Here is a 17,415-nt window from a genome sequence, read left to right on the forward strand (position 1 = left end):
TTTCAAGACAGGCACTGTGACGAGAAAGTATGAATTTAAGGGAATGCATGATACCCACTTCCTTATACTCTTGAAATACTTTATATTTATCTACCAATTGTCTTCTCCAATTTCAGTAGAACACTAAGTTACCTTTTTACTGGTTATAAGTGTGTCGTAGTTTCATTGAATTTTCGCAGTAGAACACTTCATAAGATAATTCATATACTCAGTTACCCGCTTAATTTTCGATTTTCATTCAGCCTGATTTTGAACATGTAGGCACTCTCTACTTCACTGAAGTTGATGTGAACACCCGAGCGTTCTATATTATACACAATGATTAAGAGAGATCTAAACCAATTGATGCTTTCTTTTATTCGATTGGATTTACTTTTAATTGAATTAAAGAAGTCTCTAATTATTTAATGGTTCAAGGAGCTCTTCAAATATTTTAGTTTTCATTATTTATTCATTAGATTATTTTTATATTCGTATTTTTCTACTTCGTGTCATTTGATTTTATGGGCGCCTCCGACGTTTGTATTGTAATTTTGACAATTTCTTTTAAATGTTTGTCAATTGTCTATTGTTGTATTATATTTCAATATTTAATCATAGATCTACTCCCAGACAGTATGTTTCATTTATAACTGGACGAACTGAATAAAATATACAACACTTCGAAGAGCGTTGTTGTCCCTCTTCTTTAAGTTCAAATTATACATCAATTTGAAAGATTGAATGAAATGAATCACACCAACAATTTGCACGTAATGCCCCAGACAGTGGGATACTGCTGCTGAGTCAGACGTTTTGTGTCGAGTTACTTCCCTTATTATACCCATAATGCAAAGTTGACATGCAAATCTTTTGTAAAAATATCGCTTCTTTCGAAGAAGTTTTCGTATACTTTTCATGAAAAGATTAGCTTGATTTCATAGTTTATTGAATGGGGGACGTCTGTTTCACTCATGTCATAAAAATAGATTCTGTTCGCTTCGAATCGAGCGTGTAAATTGAAGTTTACGAAACAGGAAGACTGGAGACTGTTCGGATGTTTTGATTGAACAAAATGGCGACCCAAAGCGTGAACGTCAGTTTGGACGATATTGACTTGTCCAGATTGAGGGTAAGACATGTAAACAATGGGATCAAATGCTGTTAAACAAAAAGAACACTCTTTAATCTGTGAAATTATTAAATATGGTACACGATTTTTGCCTAGAATTGGAGAAAACATGTGCGATTTGGAGACCTCCGTATTGGCTGTCAAAATATAAACAAAGAGTTTCTCAAGTGGCAAGGGTGGGTGGGGAATGCATGCAATCTGTTACAACTGTTTTAGATTGATACAAGTTTTGTATTATTATGAACTCACTGAATAGGAGATGAAATACGATCATCTGTCACTCGATCACTGCGCAGATATTTTTTAAGGACAGTGTCTTCCCTCCCAATCCCCCTAAGGAATCTGGAATACCATTTATTTTTAGACTAGAATCATACAGCTTATTTTCAGGGCTTCTAAAATCTGACAATTTGCCGGTCTGGAACAATTTTGACCTTGCCTGACCAATTTCATTAACAGAAAATGGCTTTAAAATCATTCGGAAATTTGTTCATTTTTTAATTTCAATTTCAATCGATAATGTCGTAATCAGTAAAAAATGTAGGAAGTGTAATACACAAACAGTGTTTGTCATTCACACATATCCTGATACCAGGTGATATCCGTAAGGGCAATAACTCCTGACTGTGTTTATGGTTTGTGTTAATTGACTTCGCTGTTTTTATTAGATCAAAGAGATGTCGAATTGTTGTCTTTTTCTAATGGAAACAACTTTATTTTTGCTATGAAGAGCTATTATCTTTAATCGATGTCATTGTTAATCCGCAAAACAGTATGACTTAACCTTGTTGTGCCCTAATTCTATAGGATATCAACAGCGACATGCTTGATTAACTGTAGAGACTGACGCTTACGTCATTTTAAGAAAATATTATGAAAAAATAGTTGTTGCCTTTTGTCGCCAGCGGGAACCCTTACTCATGTACATTACATTTATAGTGTAAGACCCAATTTTTTTACCAAAACGATGAACTTATTTGTCTGACCCCTTTCCGCCGGGTTTCATTCAGGCGAAGAAATGTGATCGCAGCGTTCCTTGTAAGAAACGCCGCAGGAATTGGATAAGATCAATATTGTATAAATTACAATCTAAATTGGCTTTGATTGCTCTTAAGCACTGCTTATAAATTGCCATATTGCGAAAAATTATTAACAGAATATACATCGCGAAATTGTGTGAAAGAATTCTTCAGATATTTCTTAAATCCAACTTTGGAATTAGCTAGGTTTTTTTGGGGGATGAGGGGGTTGGTCGGGGTTGACAGTCCTGGACCGATTGAGATTTCAAACTTTTAGAAGCCCTGCTTTATTAAGTAGGCTTACCCCTAAATGCGAGAATGTGTTCCTGCATATTGCTCACATGTCACTGATGACGACCTGTGCCCGTTTTCGGCATATAGCTTAATTGGTATTGAGATTTCTTACTTAAACAAATGTTTCAATTGTGCAAAGAAGTAAACATCAATTGATGAAAGTAAAATTGAAAAGGACATAATTTGACTGATGTATGAAATTAGCATGAATATCAATTTACATGCCAATTCAGATCAATTTTTTGTGGCCTGTTCAATTTGGTTATAGCTGGAATTTAGACCACTGTAAAATGCAGCTAAACTGCATTTTAACCCTGTAATCTATGGCCATCTCTATAATATATTATAGAAATATTAAGAAAATCCATATTGACTTCTGAATCGGTGTTTGACTAAATACATATATATGTATTTTGATTGATTTCAAATGCTCTTAACAGGACCCTGCTGGCATTTTTGACCTGATTGAAGTCGTTGGCAATGGAACCTATGGCCAGGTTTACAAGGTAAAGTGTAACAATTACTGCTTTTGTGTTTTTAACTTGTAACTCATTAATGCATCAATTTCTTTTTCTTAATTGTAATATAAAAAGTGTTATCAAGTGTGTCTCCTCTATAAAAGCAAGTTCTGTGTGAAGTTGTGTCCATTTAAAGAGGCATTGAAAATAACAGGGAACCTGAAAGTTGTTATTCACCATAGGAAGCACACATGAGATTTTCTGAAGATTTATAACAGATTATACTTGTTTTTAATGTCTCATTTGTGTCTGTTATCATAAATACACATTGAATGGTGGATTTGATTTGCAGAAAATGTACAATGTTTCTTTTATTTTCCTTAAAATCAAACCCATTATGACTGTACACTTGTATGGAAGGATAAATTGTGGTATATGGTAGAATGGCAGAGATAAGGTTCAACTAATTACTGAGTGCAAGTAATACATGACATCAGTGTTCTCAATAAGAACTGGTTGCTGGCCAAAATGGATGGTTCAATGGCAATTGGGCTGGTTCAAATCTGGAAAAACAAATGAATTACAAGTAGAATAATAGCAGTAGCTGTTAGGTTACATTACTATTTGAGACGGTTCAACCGAAACTTATTGGGAACCCTGCATGACATGTATGCAATAGAAGCCAATAATTTTCATTGAAATTGAAGTAAAAAACAATTTGTTATTGTAAAATTACATATATAATCATAACTACATTTATCTGATTTTTTGTTATGATCTTTAAAATTTAATGGCTTATAATTGTCTATTTTGGCTAAGAGCCCAAACACACAACCAGGATTATTTTACACTACAAGAATTTTCTTTTCAAAATGAACTTCAATTTAATTAGATATTTTATTAGACAATTATATGAGATAGCATTTGTTTTGTAAAATAATAATCAAGATTATAAACGATAAAATAAGTATTATGATTTCTTAATTATTTAGCTGTGATACAGATATAAGTTGTCTTTGTTAGTACTCTTTTGTCATTATTTTGTAGTTTAATCTTGACATTAAGTACTTCACTTAACTCGTCACCTTTTTCATCTACAATTAACACCTACGTCAGCCACATCTGATATATTGGTTTAAATGGTCTGTTTTCCCACAAATACCAACTGCACTTCCTTCTTATGAGTGATGGATGTGTATATAAAACACATTTCTCACAAGGATAAATTACATGTTATCATACTTTAGTGGGAAGTTAAAGATAAAAGCAATTCATGCATTGTGCGTCTACAATCATTATATTGTAGGCTTATTTTATTTATTATAATTACGGTATGATTGCCAATTGAAATTGAATGTTATTTATAATTCCTGGAAAAAAATACAGTTAACATTTGTTTTGTTTTCTTGTCCAGTTTCAGCCACTTTCAAATGGTCCCACTGATATTTTTTTCTTCAATATTTGTAAAATTCATATAAATTTAACACAATTTTATTTTAATGGGTGTAATTTAATAGCTGTCAGGTTTATTTTTATAGTTATTGGTTCTATAATGGTATTGTTAATTTGATTTGATGTTAATTTTAGTGATACATAATGTAATGTTTAAGACACAGCTACAGTGTAACAGGTTACAATGTAAAGCTTACATCAATAAACAAAAAAATACACTGGTTAAATTCCTTGCATGCCTCTACCTGTATAGCTTGTTTTGCTTCAGTTTATTCCAGATGTTAATAAGCGAATACTAACTTGCTACATTCATTGCGATTGTTAGGTTGAGAGAAGTCTAGCGATATTAATACCATTTAGGTGTCAGCCTCTCACACTAAAGGTCCTGGGATAAAGCCCCGTCGGAGCAACATTCTCCATGCCTCTAAGGCTCTTACTAAGAACACCAGTACTGGTTATTTCCCAGGGAACAGTCTTAACAACATATTTAGCTCATCTTTTTTTTCGAGGAGTTAGAATTTGAGGTATTGTGAAAGCCAAGCTTTTGTCAGCTTCAGCATCATTTTAAAACATTTACCTTAGACCTACCTTAAAAAATGTTCATTTAAACGAAACTTGGTACACATGGTGCTGGTAAGGATTCGCACAATTATGTTAAGCAAGGCTGATAACTCTGGTTTTAATAATTGTCACGCTATGCTCCTTTTTAACTGAAAGAAAGACAAGATTGGGGTATGTGATCACTCAACAGAGCTTTTTATCAGCTTTCATTTGCCTTTACAATCTAGGAAAAAAGAATAACTATAAACATATTATACCAATTTATATATAATATTGCAGGGAAGCCACACGAAGACTGGTCAGCTGGCGGCCATTAAAGTGATGAATGTCACTGAGGAAGAGGAAGAAGAAATCAAGCTGGAAATTAACGTCCTTAAAAAGGTATAAATAGTACATAAATAGAAATTGTCTGAAAATCTTAGTGTGGGCAATAGTGCATAAAAAGCACATCTTAGATTAGCAATAGTATCAAAACGGATTAAAGTCAATATTTTATCAATTAATTAATGACATCTAGCGCATGAATGGTAATAGTATATAATCCTGTTGAAGTTAAAAGCATAAATATGATTTAAAATCAGATGTTCTTGAGTGTAATATTTAACAAATATAACTGGTCTGTAAGGTTAATAGAATAGTACACATGTAAGTACTGTATCTCTTTGAAGCCTCTGCAAGATGAATGTCATCATTTCACATTGAAGCTAATATCACATGTTGGCATTGCTGTGAAGAAAAATATATGAACTAATGTGTGGAGTAAGCCTTCACACGCTTTGTGACCCGTGCTAGAGGCCCATGCTATTGTCATAGGCATTTGGTACTCTTGCCTGTATTAATGCTAGTATATTATACATGAGTTCGCCACCTAGAAAAATCACTGATGTAAGTGAATCTTGTCTATTTTCAGTATTCTCACCACCGGAATATTGCCACCTACTACGGAGCTTTCATCAAGAAAAGCCCCGCTGGCAAGGATGATCAGCTCTGGGTTTGTGGTTTATATGTACCCTAAATAAACTGATATAAGTTTCAGTATATAAAAGTAGTGCTGATTGCTGCACTGCAGTTTCCAATGAAACACACCGGAATCCATTTAAAACTCATCTGTTTTTGAGAAAACTGTAGAGTTATTGTTAAAGCTTTGGTGTTGTTGACATTGGCGGCCTGCATAAACCTTTAACCATGGCCATATCTCAGAATGAAGCTTGGTACACACACATACATGTACAATGTGGAACATAACTCCTTTATAATTGTTGATTTATGCCCCTTCAAACAAACTTTATCTTTGCTCAGCAGAATTTCTTAAACTATAGAAAAAACATAAATGTATCATCCAAAAAAACCTGAGCTTTCAACAGTTATAAGGATTGAAAAACACCATGATAATCTTAAGCAAGTATACTTTGAAACAAGTTATTACAGCATTATAATGTAAAACAAGTTATTACAGCATGATACTGTGAAACAAGTTACTACAATATGATACTGTGAAACAAGTTTTTACAGCATGATACTGTGAAACAAGTTATTACAGCATGATACTGTGAAACAGGTTATTACAGCATGATACTGTGAAACAAGTTATTACAACATGATACTGTGAAACAAGTTATTACAGCATGATACTGTGAAACAAGTTATTACAGCATGATACTGTGAAACAGGTTATTACAGCATGATACTGTGAAACAAGTTATTACAACATGGTACTGTGAAACAGGTTATTACAGCATGATACTGTGAAACAAGTTATTACAACATGGTACTGTGAAACAAGTTATTACATCATTATACTGTGAAACAAGTTATTACAACATTATACTGTGAAACAAGTTATTACAACATTATACTGTGAAACAAGTTATTACATCATTATACTGTGAAACAAGTTATTACAGCATGATACTGTGAAACAGGTTATTACAGCATGATACTGTGAAACAAGTTATTACAGCATGATACTGTGAAACAAGTTATTACAACATAATACTGTGAAACAAGTTATTACAACATGGTACTGTGAAACAGGTTATTACAGCATGATACTGTGAAACAAGTTATTACAACATGGTACTGTGAAACAAGTTATTACAGCATGATACTGTGAAACAAGTTATTACAGCATGATACTGTGAAACGAGTTATTACAACATAATACTGTGAAACAAGTTATTACAACATGGTACTGTGAAACAGGTTATTACAGCATGATACTGTGAAACAAGTTATTACAACATGATACTGTGAAACAAGTTATTACAGCATGATACTGTGAAACAAGTTATTACAGCATGATACTGTGAAACAGGTTATTACAGCATGATACTGTGAAACAAGTTATTACAGCATGATACTGTGAAACAGGTTATTACAGCATGATACTGTGAAACAAGTTATTACAACATGATACTGTGAAACAAGTTATTACAGCATGATACTGTGAAACAAGTTATTACAGCATGATACTGTGAAACAGGTTATTACAGCATGATACTGTGAAACAAGTTATTACAGCATGATACTGTGAAACAAGTTATTACAACATGATACTGTGAAACAAGTTTTTACAGCATGGTACTGTGAAACAGGTTATTACAGCATGATACTGTGAAACAAGTTATTACAACATAATACTGTGAAACAGGTTATTACAGCATGATACTGTGAAACAGGTTATTACAGCATGATACTGTGAAACAGGTTATTACAACATAATACTGTGAAACAAGTTATTACAGCATGATACTGTGAAACAAGTTTTTACAGCATGATACTGTGAAACAAGTTATTACAACATGATACTGTGAAACAAGTTATTACAGCATGATACTGTGAAACAGGTTATTACAGCATGATACTGTGAAACAGGTTATTACAGCATGATACTGTGAAACAGGTTATTACAACATAATACTGTGAAACAAGTTATTACAGCATGATACTGTGAAACAAGTTTTTACAGCATGATACTGTGAAACAAGTTATTACAACATGATACTGTGAAACAAGTTTTTACAGCATGGTACTGTGAAACAGGTTATTACAGCATGATACTGTGAAACAAGTTATTACAACATGATACTGTGAAACAAGTTATTACAGCATGATACTGTGAAACAAGTTATTACAGCATGATACTGTGAAACAAGTTATTACAGCATGATACTGTGAAACAAGTTACTACAATATGATACTGTGAAACAAGTTTTTACAGCATGATACTGTGAAACAAGTTATTACAGCATGATACTGTGAAACTAGTTACTACAATATGATACTGTGAAACAAGTTTTTACAGCATGATACTGTGAAACAAGTTACTACAATATGATACTGTGAAACAAGTTTTTACAGCATGATACTGTGAAACAAGTTATTACAGCATGATACTGTGAAACAAGTTATTACATCATTATACTGTGAAACAAGTTATTACATCATTATACTGTGAAACAAGTTATTACATCATTATACTGTGAAACAAGTTATTACATCATTATACTGTGAAACAAGTTATTACATCATTATACTGTGAAACGAGTTATTACAACATTACACTGTGAAACAAGTTATTACATCATTATACTGTGAAACAAGTTATTACATCATTATACTGTGAAACAAGTTATTACAGCATGATACTGTGAAACAAGTTATTACATCATTATACTGTGAAACAAGTTATTACAACATTAAACTGTGAAACAAGTTATTACAACATTAAACTGTGAAACAAGTTATTACAACATTAAACTGTGAAACAAGTTATTTAAACATTATACTGTGAAACAAGTTATTACATCATTATACTGTGAAACAAGTTATTACATCATTATACTGTGTAACATGTGATTACACCATTTTACTGTGTAACAATTATTTTTCAATATATATGATACAGAGAACATGCATTGGATTGCAGGAACATATAGGCTCATGGTTTTATTACAAACAAATGCGCATGCACCTGGTATATGGATGCCAGTCTGTGCATCATGTGCAGTTGGACATTTAATTGGCAACATCTTGATTTGTCTGCAGACAAATTGATGCAGAGATGTAGCTTAAGCAATGTAACCATTTTTTTTCCAGTTTGAATTATGTAATCTCTAAGTTTCTTAATTGAGATCGCTGTATGCTGCAAAAAATATTGCATCATAGCATTGTGAGAAAGTTATGAACATTTGAAGTATACTCTTTCTGATATATTTAATTTTACTTGAGCCTAAAAGTTTGTTACATTATTTTTCAAAAGATTACAGTCATGGTTGCAGCACTAACTTGATAAATCTTTCGAACAGCAGCCCCAAAATAATGATAATGTTTTTGTAAGGAAGTATTTGAAAAAGGTTTAGATATAAAAAAGTTAATTGTGAAACAATATGATCTACTTATAGATTAATAGATTAGTTTGTTTGTACAGCATGGTGGTTGCATGATTTCTGGAACCCCCCCCCCCCCCAATGATTTTGAGTTCTATTCAGTGATGTGTACACTCAACAGTCAAAGCCAAATACCTCAGAACTGTACAGGCCAGTGGGTCTGATCAACTTGAAAAAAATATATTACACGTGACATTTTAGGACAACTTTTGAACAGACTGTTAAACTGGACTATCTTGAATTTAAACTGGTCATGCCTGATATTTATCGGTCTAAAATGTCTAATTCTATTGTTGAACTTTTCAGTTGGTGATGGAATACTGTGGTGCAGGATCAGTCACAGATCTTGTCAAAGGTATGCAATTCAAATCACTTTGGCAGTATCTGATCTTAGCCACCAGTTATCTATTGTTACCGTTCCAAGCCAGTTGCCCCAGCATTTATTGATTTTGATATTTTAACATCTTTGTAGTGCATGTCTGTTGTTTTGTGGTGTTGTGTGTGATGTAGGGCTTTGTATTTTATTCCTTGAAACAAGCCCATAGGTAAAATGTACACTGCTGGGATTGGCCCTGTAGTTTACAACAGTTGTCTGTGTTATTGGTTAATTTGCATTTGGATCTGTTGTAAAATTTTCAGTTTATTTTGAATTTTTTTAGTGATGTTTATTGGTGCAATATACTGCCTTCTTAAGGCTGTTTCCCCAGGCCCTTGAAAAAAGGGACAACTTTTCCCCCAAAATTAATTTATTTTCCCATTTTGTTTTACACAGCTTCCATGAAGGAAGACAGAAGTAATGTATTTTCTTGAAAAACAAACTATGTCTTTACAAAAGCAGCTCTAATACAGTATAATGCTTGCATTCAAAGTCAAACTATGTTTATTTGCTATTCTGGCATGATTTTGTATTTCCCAAAGTCAGACATTTTCATGATTTAGTAGGCAAAGTCAGTAAAAGAATAAAAAAAGTTATCAATACTGGACATTAGAGTTTTTAAATCAATCACTCAAATAAAGAAACCTTTTATATACAGTGCATTTAGAAGTATAACAAGATGGTAGTGCAACCTAAGTGCTTGCATGCTTGTGTAAATTTGAATCTTTGATTTTGTCAAACAGTGTGTTATACTTCAAGACTTTTTGATTTTTGCATTGGTTGTATTCACGCACAATTGTTGACTGCTTCTTATAATTGATTTACAGCATTCTCTCTCGACTCTTATGTAGCTCTCCCTAGATTTATTTTTGTTTCACTGAATGAAATTGAATGTCACTTACTTATTTCAAAGTTATCAGGCCATAAATATTGATGATGATGACCATGAGTGTTGGTTTTGTTTCAGCCACAAAAGGCAACACCCTGAAAGAGGAGTGGATTGCCTATATAGCTAGGGAAATCCTTCGGGTAAGTGTCATGTAACTTGCTAGAGTGAGAATCTTCCGCGGAAATTGATATGTTTCAATGCATTATTAGGCTCTCAAAATGCTTCAAACCCAGAAGTTGCTTCAGCCCCTCTGACCAAAACCAATTAAGTTCCTGTCTTGAAGTTTTTAAGTTTAGTTCAGGGATTTTTGCCTTCACCCATTCTCAACTATTAAATTGAAGTCGCACAATTTAGGCCCCTTGTTGGGTTTAGGTAACCTGAATGAAACAAATGAACATATGCAATGGCATACATTGCTGTTTATGTATTATGACATTTTTCCATTTCAAATGTTCATGTATGTGTGTTTCAGGGCCTAGCACATTTGCATGCCAACCGCGTTATTCACAGGGATATCAAGGGCCAGAATGTGCTGCTCACAGATAATGCTGAAGTCAAACTCGGTAGGAAGCCTCATTCTTATAAAGGCCCATCAAACTTAGTACAAAGCCAGCTAAATATTATGAGTACCTGTCAAATTTGGTCAATCCTCATTGTTATAAATACCTGTCAATCTTTTACAGTCTCATTGTAATATTATCCATCAAACTTAATATGAAGCCTCATTCTTATAAATTCCCATTAGACTTTCCAGTATTTCAAAGCCTCATTCTTATAAATAAATGTCAAACTTGTTAGGAATAAACTAGCATTATTTTCACATTCTCTATTTACAGTTGACTTTGGTGTGAGCGCTCAGCTGGACAAAACCATTGGGCGAAGAAATACATTTATCGGAACACCTTACTGGTATATGGCGTTTCTTGATTTTGTTATCTTTCAGATACAGAGCTATTTAAAAAAATATTTTAAGCCCCACTTAATTCATCCCCGTATTGACTTGCTCATGCCTGTTGGGATGACATTTCCCAATTGAGATTTTGAAAAATCCCCAAAGTCAATCAAACTTTTGATAAGTTTTTCTATGACTAAAAATAACTTATTGAAAGTTTAAACTAAGTTTGTATTACCATATAAGGTAAATTTCCTTTGAGTGGTGCTTGAAAACTGTTGTTTTTGACAAGGAAGAAAAAAAGTTAGCCAATTTTCCAGATAGGCAAACTTGAGCCATATCAGATATATTATAATATATTTAACTTCCTCACAAAAAATAAGATGTGGAAATATACTTTTATGTCTATTGAATAAAACTCATTGACTTGAAATAGATTCTTTTACTTGAAAGAAAAAGCATGGTGAAAGTGCATTTGGCATTTTTAGCTTCTCTGTTTTTGTAAGAAAACAAGTGACAGTGTAGTAAGGCCCATAACTCTGGCAATAATTATTGACTGAAGGGCATGTAGAGTCTTCCATAACTCAATAAAAGTTTTAGATAATCACATAACACATTGTAAACATGTTACCTGTGATGATATGTACATGTGCAGCAAGGGCAATAACTCTTGGTTTTATAACTGTCAATTTCTGTCCCTTGTTTGACTGTATAGAAAACAGATGAGTGTTGACTTTTCACTTTGTGCCGCTCTGTTTCACCTCAAATGTTCCTGGAAAAATCCACAATGAAAATATACAGGTGTATAGATAATGCTTCCTTTCTGTAAAATAAAACAGAAAAAACAACATTTATCTTTTAAACATTGTGTGCAGGCCAAAATAATAGAACACACTAAAATATTATGATATTAAAACTTTTACTTGTACTCGATCTTAATGGCTTATCACTATCAAAAATGAAGGACAAGTTAGCATTTCATCCATGAACCGTGTTTTCTTAAGGTGCTCATGTTTTGAAGAAAGTGTATTGTCTTTGCTTATTTGACTCATTGATATTTCAGGATGGCACCAGAAGTGATTGCCTGTGATGATAACCCTGATGCCACTTACGACAACAGAGTATGGCTGGCTCTTTCATTGTATTCCAATGTCTTTGATGAGGGAGTGTCCCTGAAAACTTTTAAATATTTAAGTTGAAATGATTTAACATTTCACTCATTTCACTCTTTAAAAATTGCATGAACAAGTGAATTGACTCATTTTTAAAAAAAATGTGAAAAGAAGCGCCAACAAATTCAGAGTATTTTAACTGTTTTTCAGAGTGACCTATGGTCCTTAGGTATTTCTGCAATAGAAATGGCAGAAGGAAAACCTCGTAAGTTGACCATAATTATTAGTTCGTCTGTGTTATGAAGAAATGTTGAAATACTGTCATAGGCTTGGCATTGTTGGCAGAGGGCAACATTTTAGCCTCAGCCATAACTCAAAAATCATTGAAGCTATTCAGATACATGTTGCCAGAGGTGATACATGCATCAACAGCAAGGCCCATAAGGCTGACTTAAATAAATTTCGAGTTAAGGCCCTTTGGCTGAATAAAGCAACAGACAAGTGTTGGAATTTGCTTCATGGAGTTTCTGTTAATGCTCCTCAGAGTTCCTTTTTAATAAGGAAAATATGGACCTCCATTTAAGATTATATGAGCTGTTCATTTATATACTTTAAGGTATAAAATGTTTAAGTATGCATTGTTATTAATTGATTTGAAAATAAGGAAATAAAAAAAATGTAATAGGAAGTTAATTAAGGAAATAAATAGGATGCAATGAATAACATAATGGTCAAAGTTCATTTTTTTTTCAAGGAGATAAAGCATCAGCCAGCTGTCTGTATTGAACAGATCAACAAATGTTTGCTGTTGATCATATGAGATATTGATTAATAATGATATGACTTGTTTCTATTTCAGCACTCTGTGATATGCACCCAATGAGGGCCTTATTTCTCATTCCCAGGAACCCACCACCTCGACTTAAATCTTCAAAATGGTAACTTATTTGCAAAGATTTTTATTCGATACAGCTAAGCTAAATTATCCAACTAAATGAACATACAAATGAAAAGTTTAAGTGTCCTGGTTTACAGTACTTCTCTTTCATACAAATATTGGAAAAAAATCATTAACTTGCAGTATTTACACTCCCTTTGCCCTTCCCAAGATGAACGCATATTCTTCTAATTGCATTCATATTCCATGGAACTCAACAACTTCAGAATACCTGTGATGATACAAAACAATGCTTGTGACATTTTGTTGTGGTAAGATGTATGTGACATTGATAAACAATGTGATGTTATGTAATAGCCTTGATGTTGTCAGTGGAGACATTTTTCTGGTCCTCTGTGTTGCGAAAATCATAAACATTGGCTAAAACTAGGTACACATGTTGTCAGAGACAATGTAGAGTACATGTAGAGTGAAGTCCATAAATCTGGCGTCAAGAATTGTTGACTGTGGCTCCTTGTTTTACTAAACAATAGACAAGCATTGGTGTTCGCTACGTGGCACTCTTGTTTGAATGAACAAGAAGATTATTGGCCTAAACACCCCCCAAAATATAATTTTTATACCCCCCAAAACAAAGTTTGGGGGGGGTATACTGGAATCGGGTTGTCCGTCTGTCCGTCTGTCCGTCCGTTTTTTTTTTGTCCGGGATTCATCTTTGTCGTTATTGAACAAATCTTTTTCAAACTTTCAAATATTAATGACCATGATGTAAACCTGTGCCTCCGTGGATTTGGTCAGAGTCGCATGATCCTGAGTGGAGTTGTGGCCCCTTAATGAGTTAAATTGGGCAAAATTAGCTTTGTCCAGGATTCTTCTTTGAAGCTATTGAGCAAATCTTTTTCAAACTTTCAAATATTAATGGCCATGATGTAAACCTTTGCCTCCATGAATTTGGTGGGAGTCACATGATCCTGAGTGGAGTTGTGGCCCCTTAATGAGTTAAATTGGGTAAAATTAGTTTTGTTCGTCCTACTCCTTCGTCATTTTTGAATGAATCTTTTTCAAACTTTTAGCCATGGTGAGAACATTTGCCCCTGTGATTGTGGTTGGAATCACATGATCATGTCTCCAATTATGGCCCCTGAATAAGTTAAAATAGGCAAAAATTATACAGCTTTGTCTAGCCTAATCCTTGGTCATTTTTTCTCATTTTTTCTATAAATCTTTTTCAAACTTTCAGATGTCAATGACCATGATATGAACTGTTGAATATGTGATTTGGTGCACCTGTATTAATCAGAATGTTTGCATGGCCTTAAAAAGACCTTTAATTGATTTTGTCCTTAAAAAGACCATCAAAAGTCCTGAAGTTAGGTGCATACAGGCCTTAAATTTGTTACAATATTCGCTTTGGTGGCCTACTCCTTTGTCATTTTTCAATATATTTTTCTCAAACTTTCAGCTATCCATCACCATGATGTGAACCTTTGTATATGTGATTTTGTGCACCTGTATTATTGCCTTGTGCTTTCTAATGATACCATAACTAAGGCCAGGGCAAACAACCTAGACAGGGAAGGGTTGGGGGGTATTCGTTAGCCTTTGGCTTACAGTTCTAGTTCTTCCTAGGTCATCGAGGTTTCATAATTTCGTTGAGACGTGCCTGTTGAAGGATTACACACAGCGGCCAAACACTGAGCAACTCCTGAAGCATCCATTCATACGTGACCAGCCCACGGAGCGACAGGTCCGCATACAACTCAAGGACCACATTGACAGACATAAGAAAAACAAAAGGAGTAAGTGTAGAATTGTCTCTGTATGAATGCTTTTTTTTCTATTTTACAACATGATATTAATCTTCCTTGTTACAAGGATGTTATGTTAAGAGTGTGGTCTTGTGACAAAAAAATATTTCATTTTAGATTGAATGGAGCTTTTCACATTTGCAATGGCTTTCAAAGAGACATAAACTTACATTGGCACACAGTTCTGATTATTTTTTTGCTTGACTTTTGGTTAAACAATATTGTGCCCAGCTAATGCTGATTTAATAGTACAATAAAGCCAGAATAAGATCCAATTATTTTATAGTGATTATAGACCCATCTGTACAGTTGTTACACTGAATTCCCGCCTAAATTCAGCAATTATCCTGCTACTTTAATGAAGAATGAAACCCCTGATTTACCTGATGTTACCTTCGTTACAGTTGAGGATCATGACACGGAGTATGAATATGAAGGGAGTGATAATGAGGAAGAGGAGGAGAAACCAGGAGAACCAAGGTAACCGTGTGTTAAACGAATTTATTTAGCCTTCATTGGGCAGACAACTGCACGCAGGTATAATTCACTCTTGAATCAATTTCCTTGGCAGAAACAAGTACTGTGTTTTTAGCTCACCTGTCACATAGTGACAAGGTGAGCTTTTGTGATCACAATTTGTCCGGCGTCCGTCGTCTGTCCGTCCGTAAACTTTTACTTTAAACGACATCTCCTCATAAACCGCTTAGCCAATTTCATCCAAACTTCACAGGAATGTTCCTTGGGTGGTCCCCTTTGAAAATTGTTCAAAGAATTGAATTCCATGCAGAACTCTGGTTGCCATGGCAATGGAAAGGAAAAACTTTAAAAATCTTCTCCCAAACCACAAGGCTTTGGCCGTTGATATATGGTAGGTAGGATCACCAAATGGTCCTCTACCAAGATTGTTTAAATTATGGCCCTTGGGTCAAAATTGGCCCCGCCCCGGGGGGTCATGGGTTTCCTCTATATGTTTATAGTGAAAACTTCAAAAATCTTCTCCTCTGAACTTACTTGGCCTAGAGCTTAGATATTTGTCATGATTCATCGTCTAGTGGACCTCTACAAAGTTTGTTCAAATTATGGCCCTGGGGTCAAAATTGGCCCCGCCCCGGGGGGTCATGGGTATGCTCTATATGTTTATAGTTAAAACTTCAAAAATCTTCTCCTTTGAACTTTCTTGGACTAGAGCTTAGATATTTGGCATGATTCATCGTCTAGTGGACCTTTACAAAGATTGTTCAAATTATGGCCTTGGGGTCCAAATTTGCCCCGCCCCGGGGGTCATGGGTTTTCTCTATATGTTTGTAGTGAAAACTTCAAAAATCTTCTCCTCTTAACTTACTTGGACTAGAGATTAGATATTTGGCATGATTCATCGTCTAGTGGACCTCTACAAAGATTGTTCAAATTATGGCCTTGGGGTCAAAATTGGCCCCGCCCCGGGGGGTTAGGGTATTCTCTATATGTTTATAGTGAAAACTTCAAAAATCTTCTCCTTTGAACTTACTTGGACTAGAGCTTAAGATATTTGGCATGATTCATCGTCTAGTGAACCTCTACAAAGATTGTTCAAATTATGGCCTTGGGGTCAAAATTGGCCCCGCCCCGGGGGGTCATGGGTATACTTGATATGTTTATAGTTAAAACTTCAAAAATCTTCTCCTCTTAACTTACTTGGACTAGAGCTTAGATATTTGGCATGATTCATCGTCTAGTGGACCTCTACAAAGATTGTTCAAATTATGGCCCTGGGGTCAAAATTGGCCCCGCCCCCTTGGGGGGTCATGGGTTTTCTCTATATGTTTATATTAAAAAAAATCAAAAATCTCCTCTGAACTTAAGTTGCTTAGAGCTTAGATATTTGGCTTGATTCATCGTCTAGTGAACCTCTACAAAGATTGTTCAAATTATGGCCTTGGGGTCAAAATTGGCCCCGCCCCCTTGGGGGGTCATGGGTTTTCTCTATATGTTTATAGTTAAAACTTCAAAAATCTTCTCCTCTGAACTTACTTGGACTAGAGCTTAGATATTTGGCATGATTCATCGTCTAGTGGACCTCTACAAAGATTGTTCAAATTATGGCCTTGGGGTCAAAATTGACCCCGCCCCCTTGGGGGGTCATGGGTTTCCTCTATATGTTTATAGTGAAAACTTCAA

General features: G+C 34.4%; 1 protein-coding gene across 4 annotated transcripts in view; it reads left to right on the top strand.

The window, feature by feature from the left end:
• Nucleotides 1-829: 829 nt before the first annotated feature.
• The window catches only part of LOC128219722 (misshapen-like kinase 1), a 59,758-nt gene continuing 43,172 nt past the window's right edge, over nt 830-17,415 (top strand). For 3 of the 4 annotated variants that reach the window (XM_052927663.1, XM_052927666.1, XM_052927667.1), the window contains exons 1-14: nt 830-1,111; nt 2,865-2,930; nt 5,175-5,276; nt 5,806-5,886; nt 9,590-9,638; nt 10,056-10,076; nt 10,627-10,688; nt 11,021-11,111; nt 11,385-11,457; nt 12,504-12,561; nt 12,763-12,817; nt 13,412-13,490; nt 15,080-15,249; nt 15,663-15,738. In XM_052927663.1, the coding sequence (XP_052783623.1) occupies nt 1,055-1,111; nt 2,865-2,930; nt 5,175-5,276; nt 5,806-5,886; nt 9,590-9,638; nt 10,056-10,076; nt 10,627-10,688; nt 11,021-11,111; nt 11,385-11,457; nt 12,504-12,561; nt 12,763-12,817; nt 13,412-13,490; nt 15,080-15,249; nt 15,663-15,738 (1,040 nt within the window). In that variant the 5' untranslated portion in view covers nt 830-1,054. The remainder of the gene's footprint in view (nt 1,112-2,864; nt 2,931-5,174; nt 5,277-5,805; nt 5,887-9,589; nt 9,639-10,055; nt 10,077-10,626; nt 10,689-11,020; nt 11,112-11,384; nt 11,458-12,503; nt 12,562-12,762; nt 12,818-13,411; nt 13,491-15,079; nt 15,250-15,662; nt 15,739-17,415) is intronic. The other variant, XM_052927665.1, reaches the window with a different exon arrangement.

The sequence above is a fragment of the Mya arenaria genome, chromosome 15, assembly GCF_026914265.1.
Source record: "Mya arenaria isolate MELC-2E11 chromosome 15, ASM2691426v1".
NCBI lineage: Eukaryota > Metazoa > Mollusca > Bivalvia > Myida > Myidae > Mya > Mya arenaria.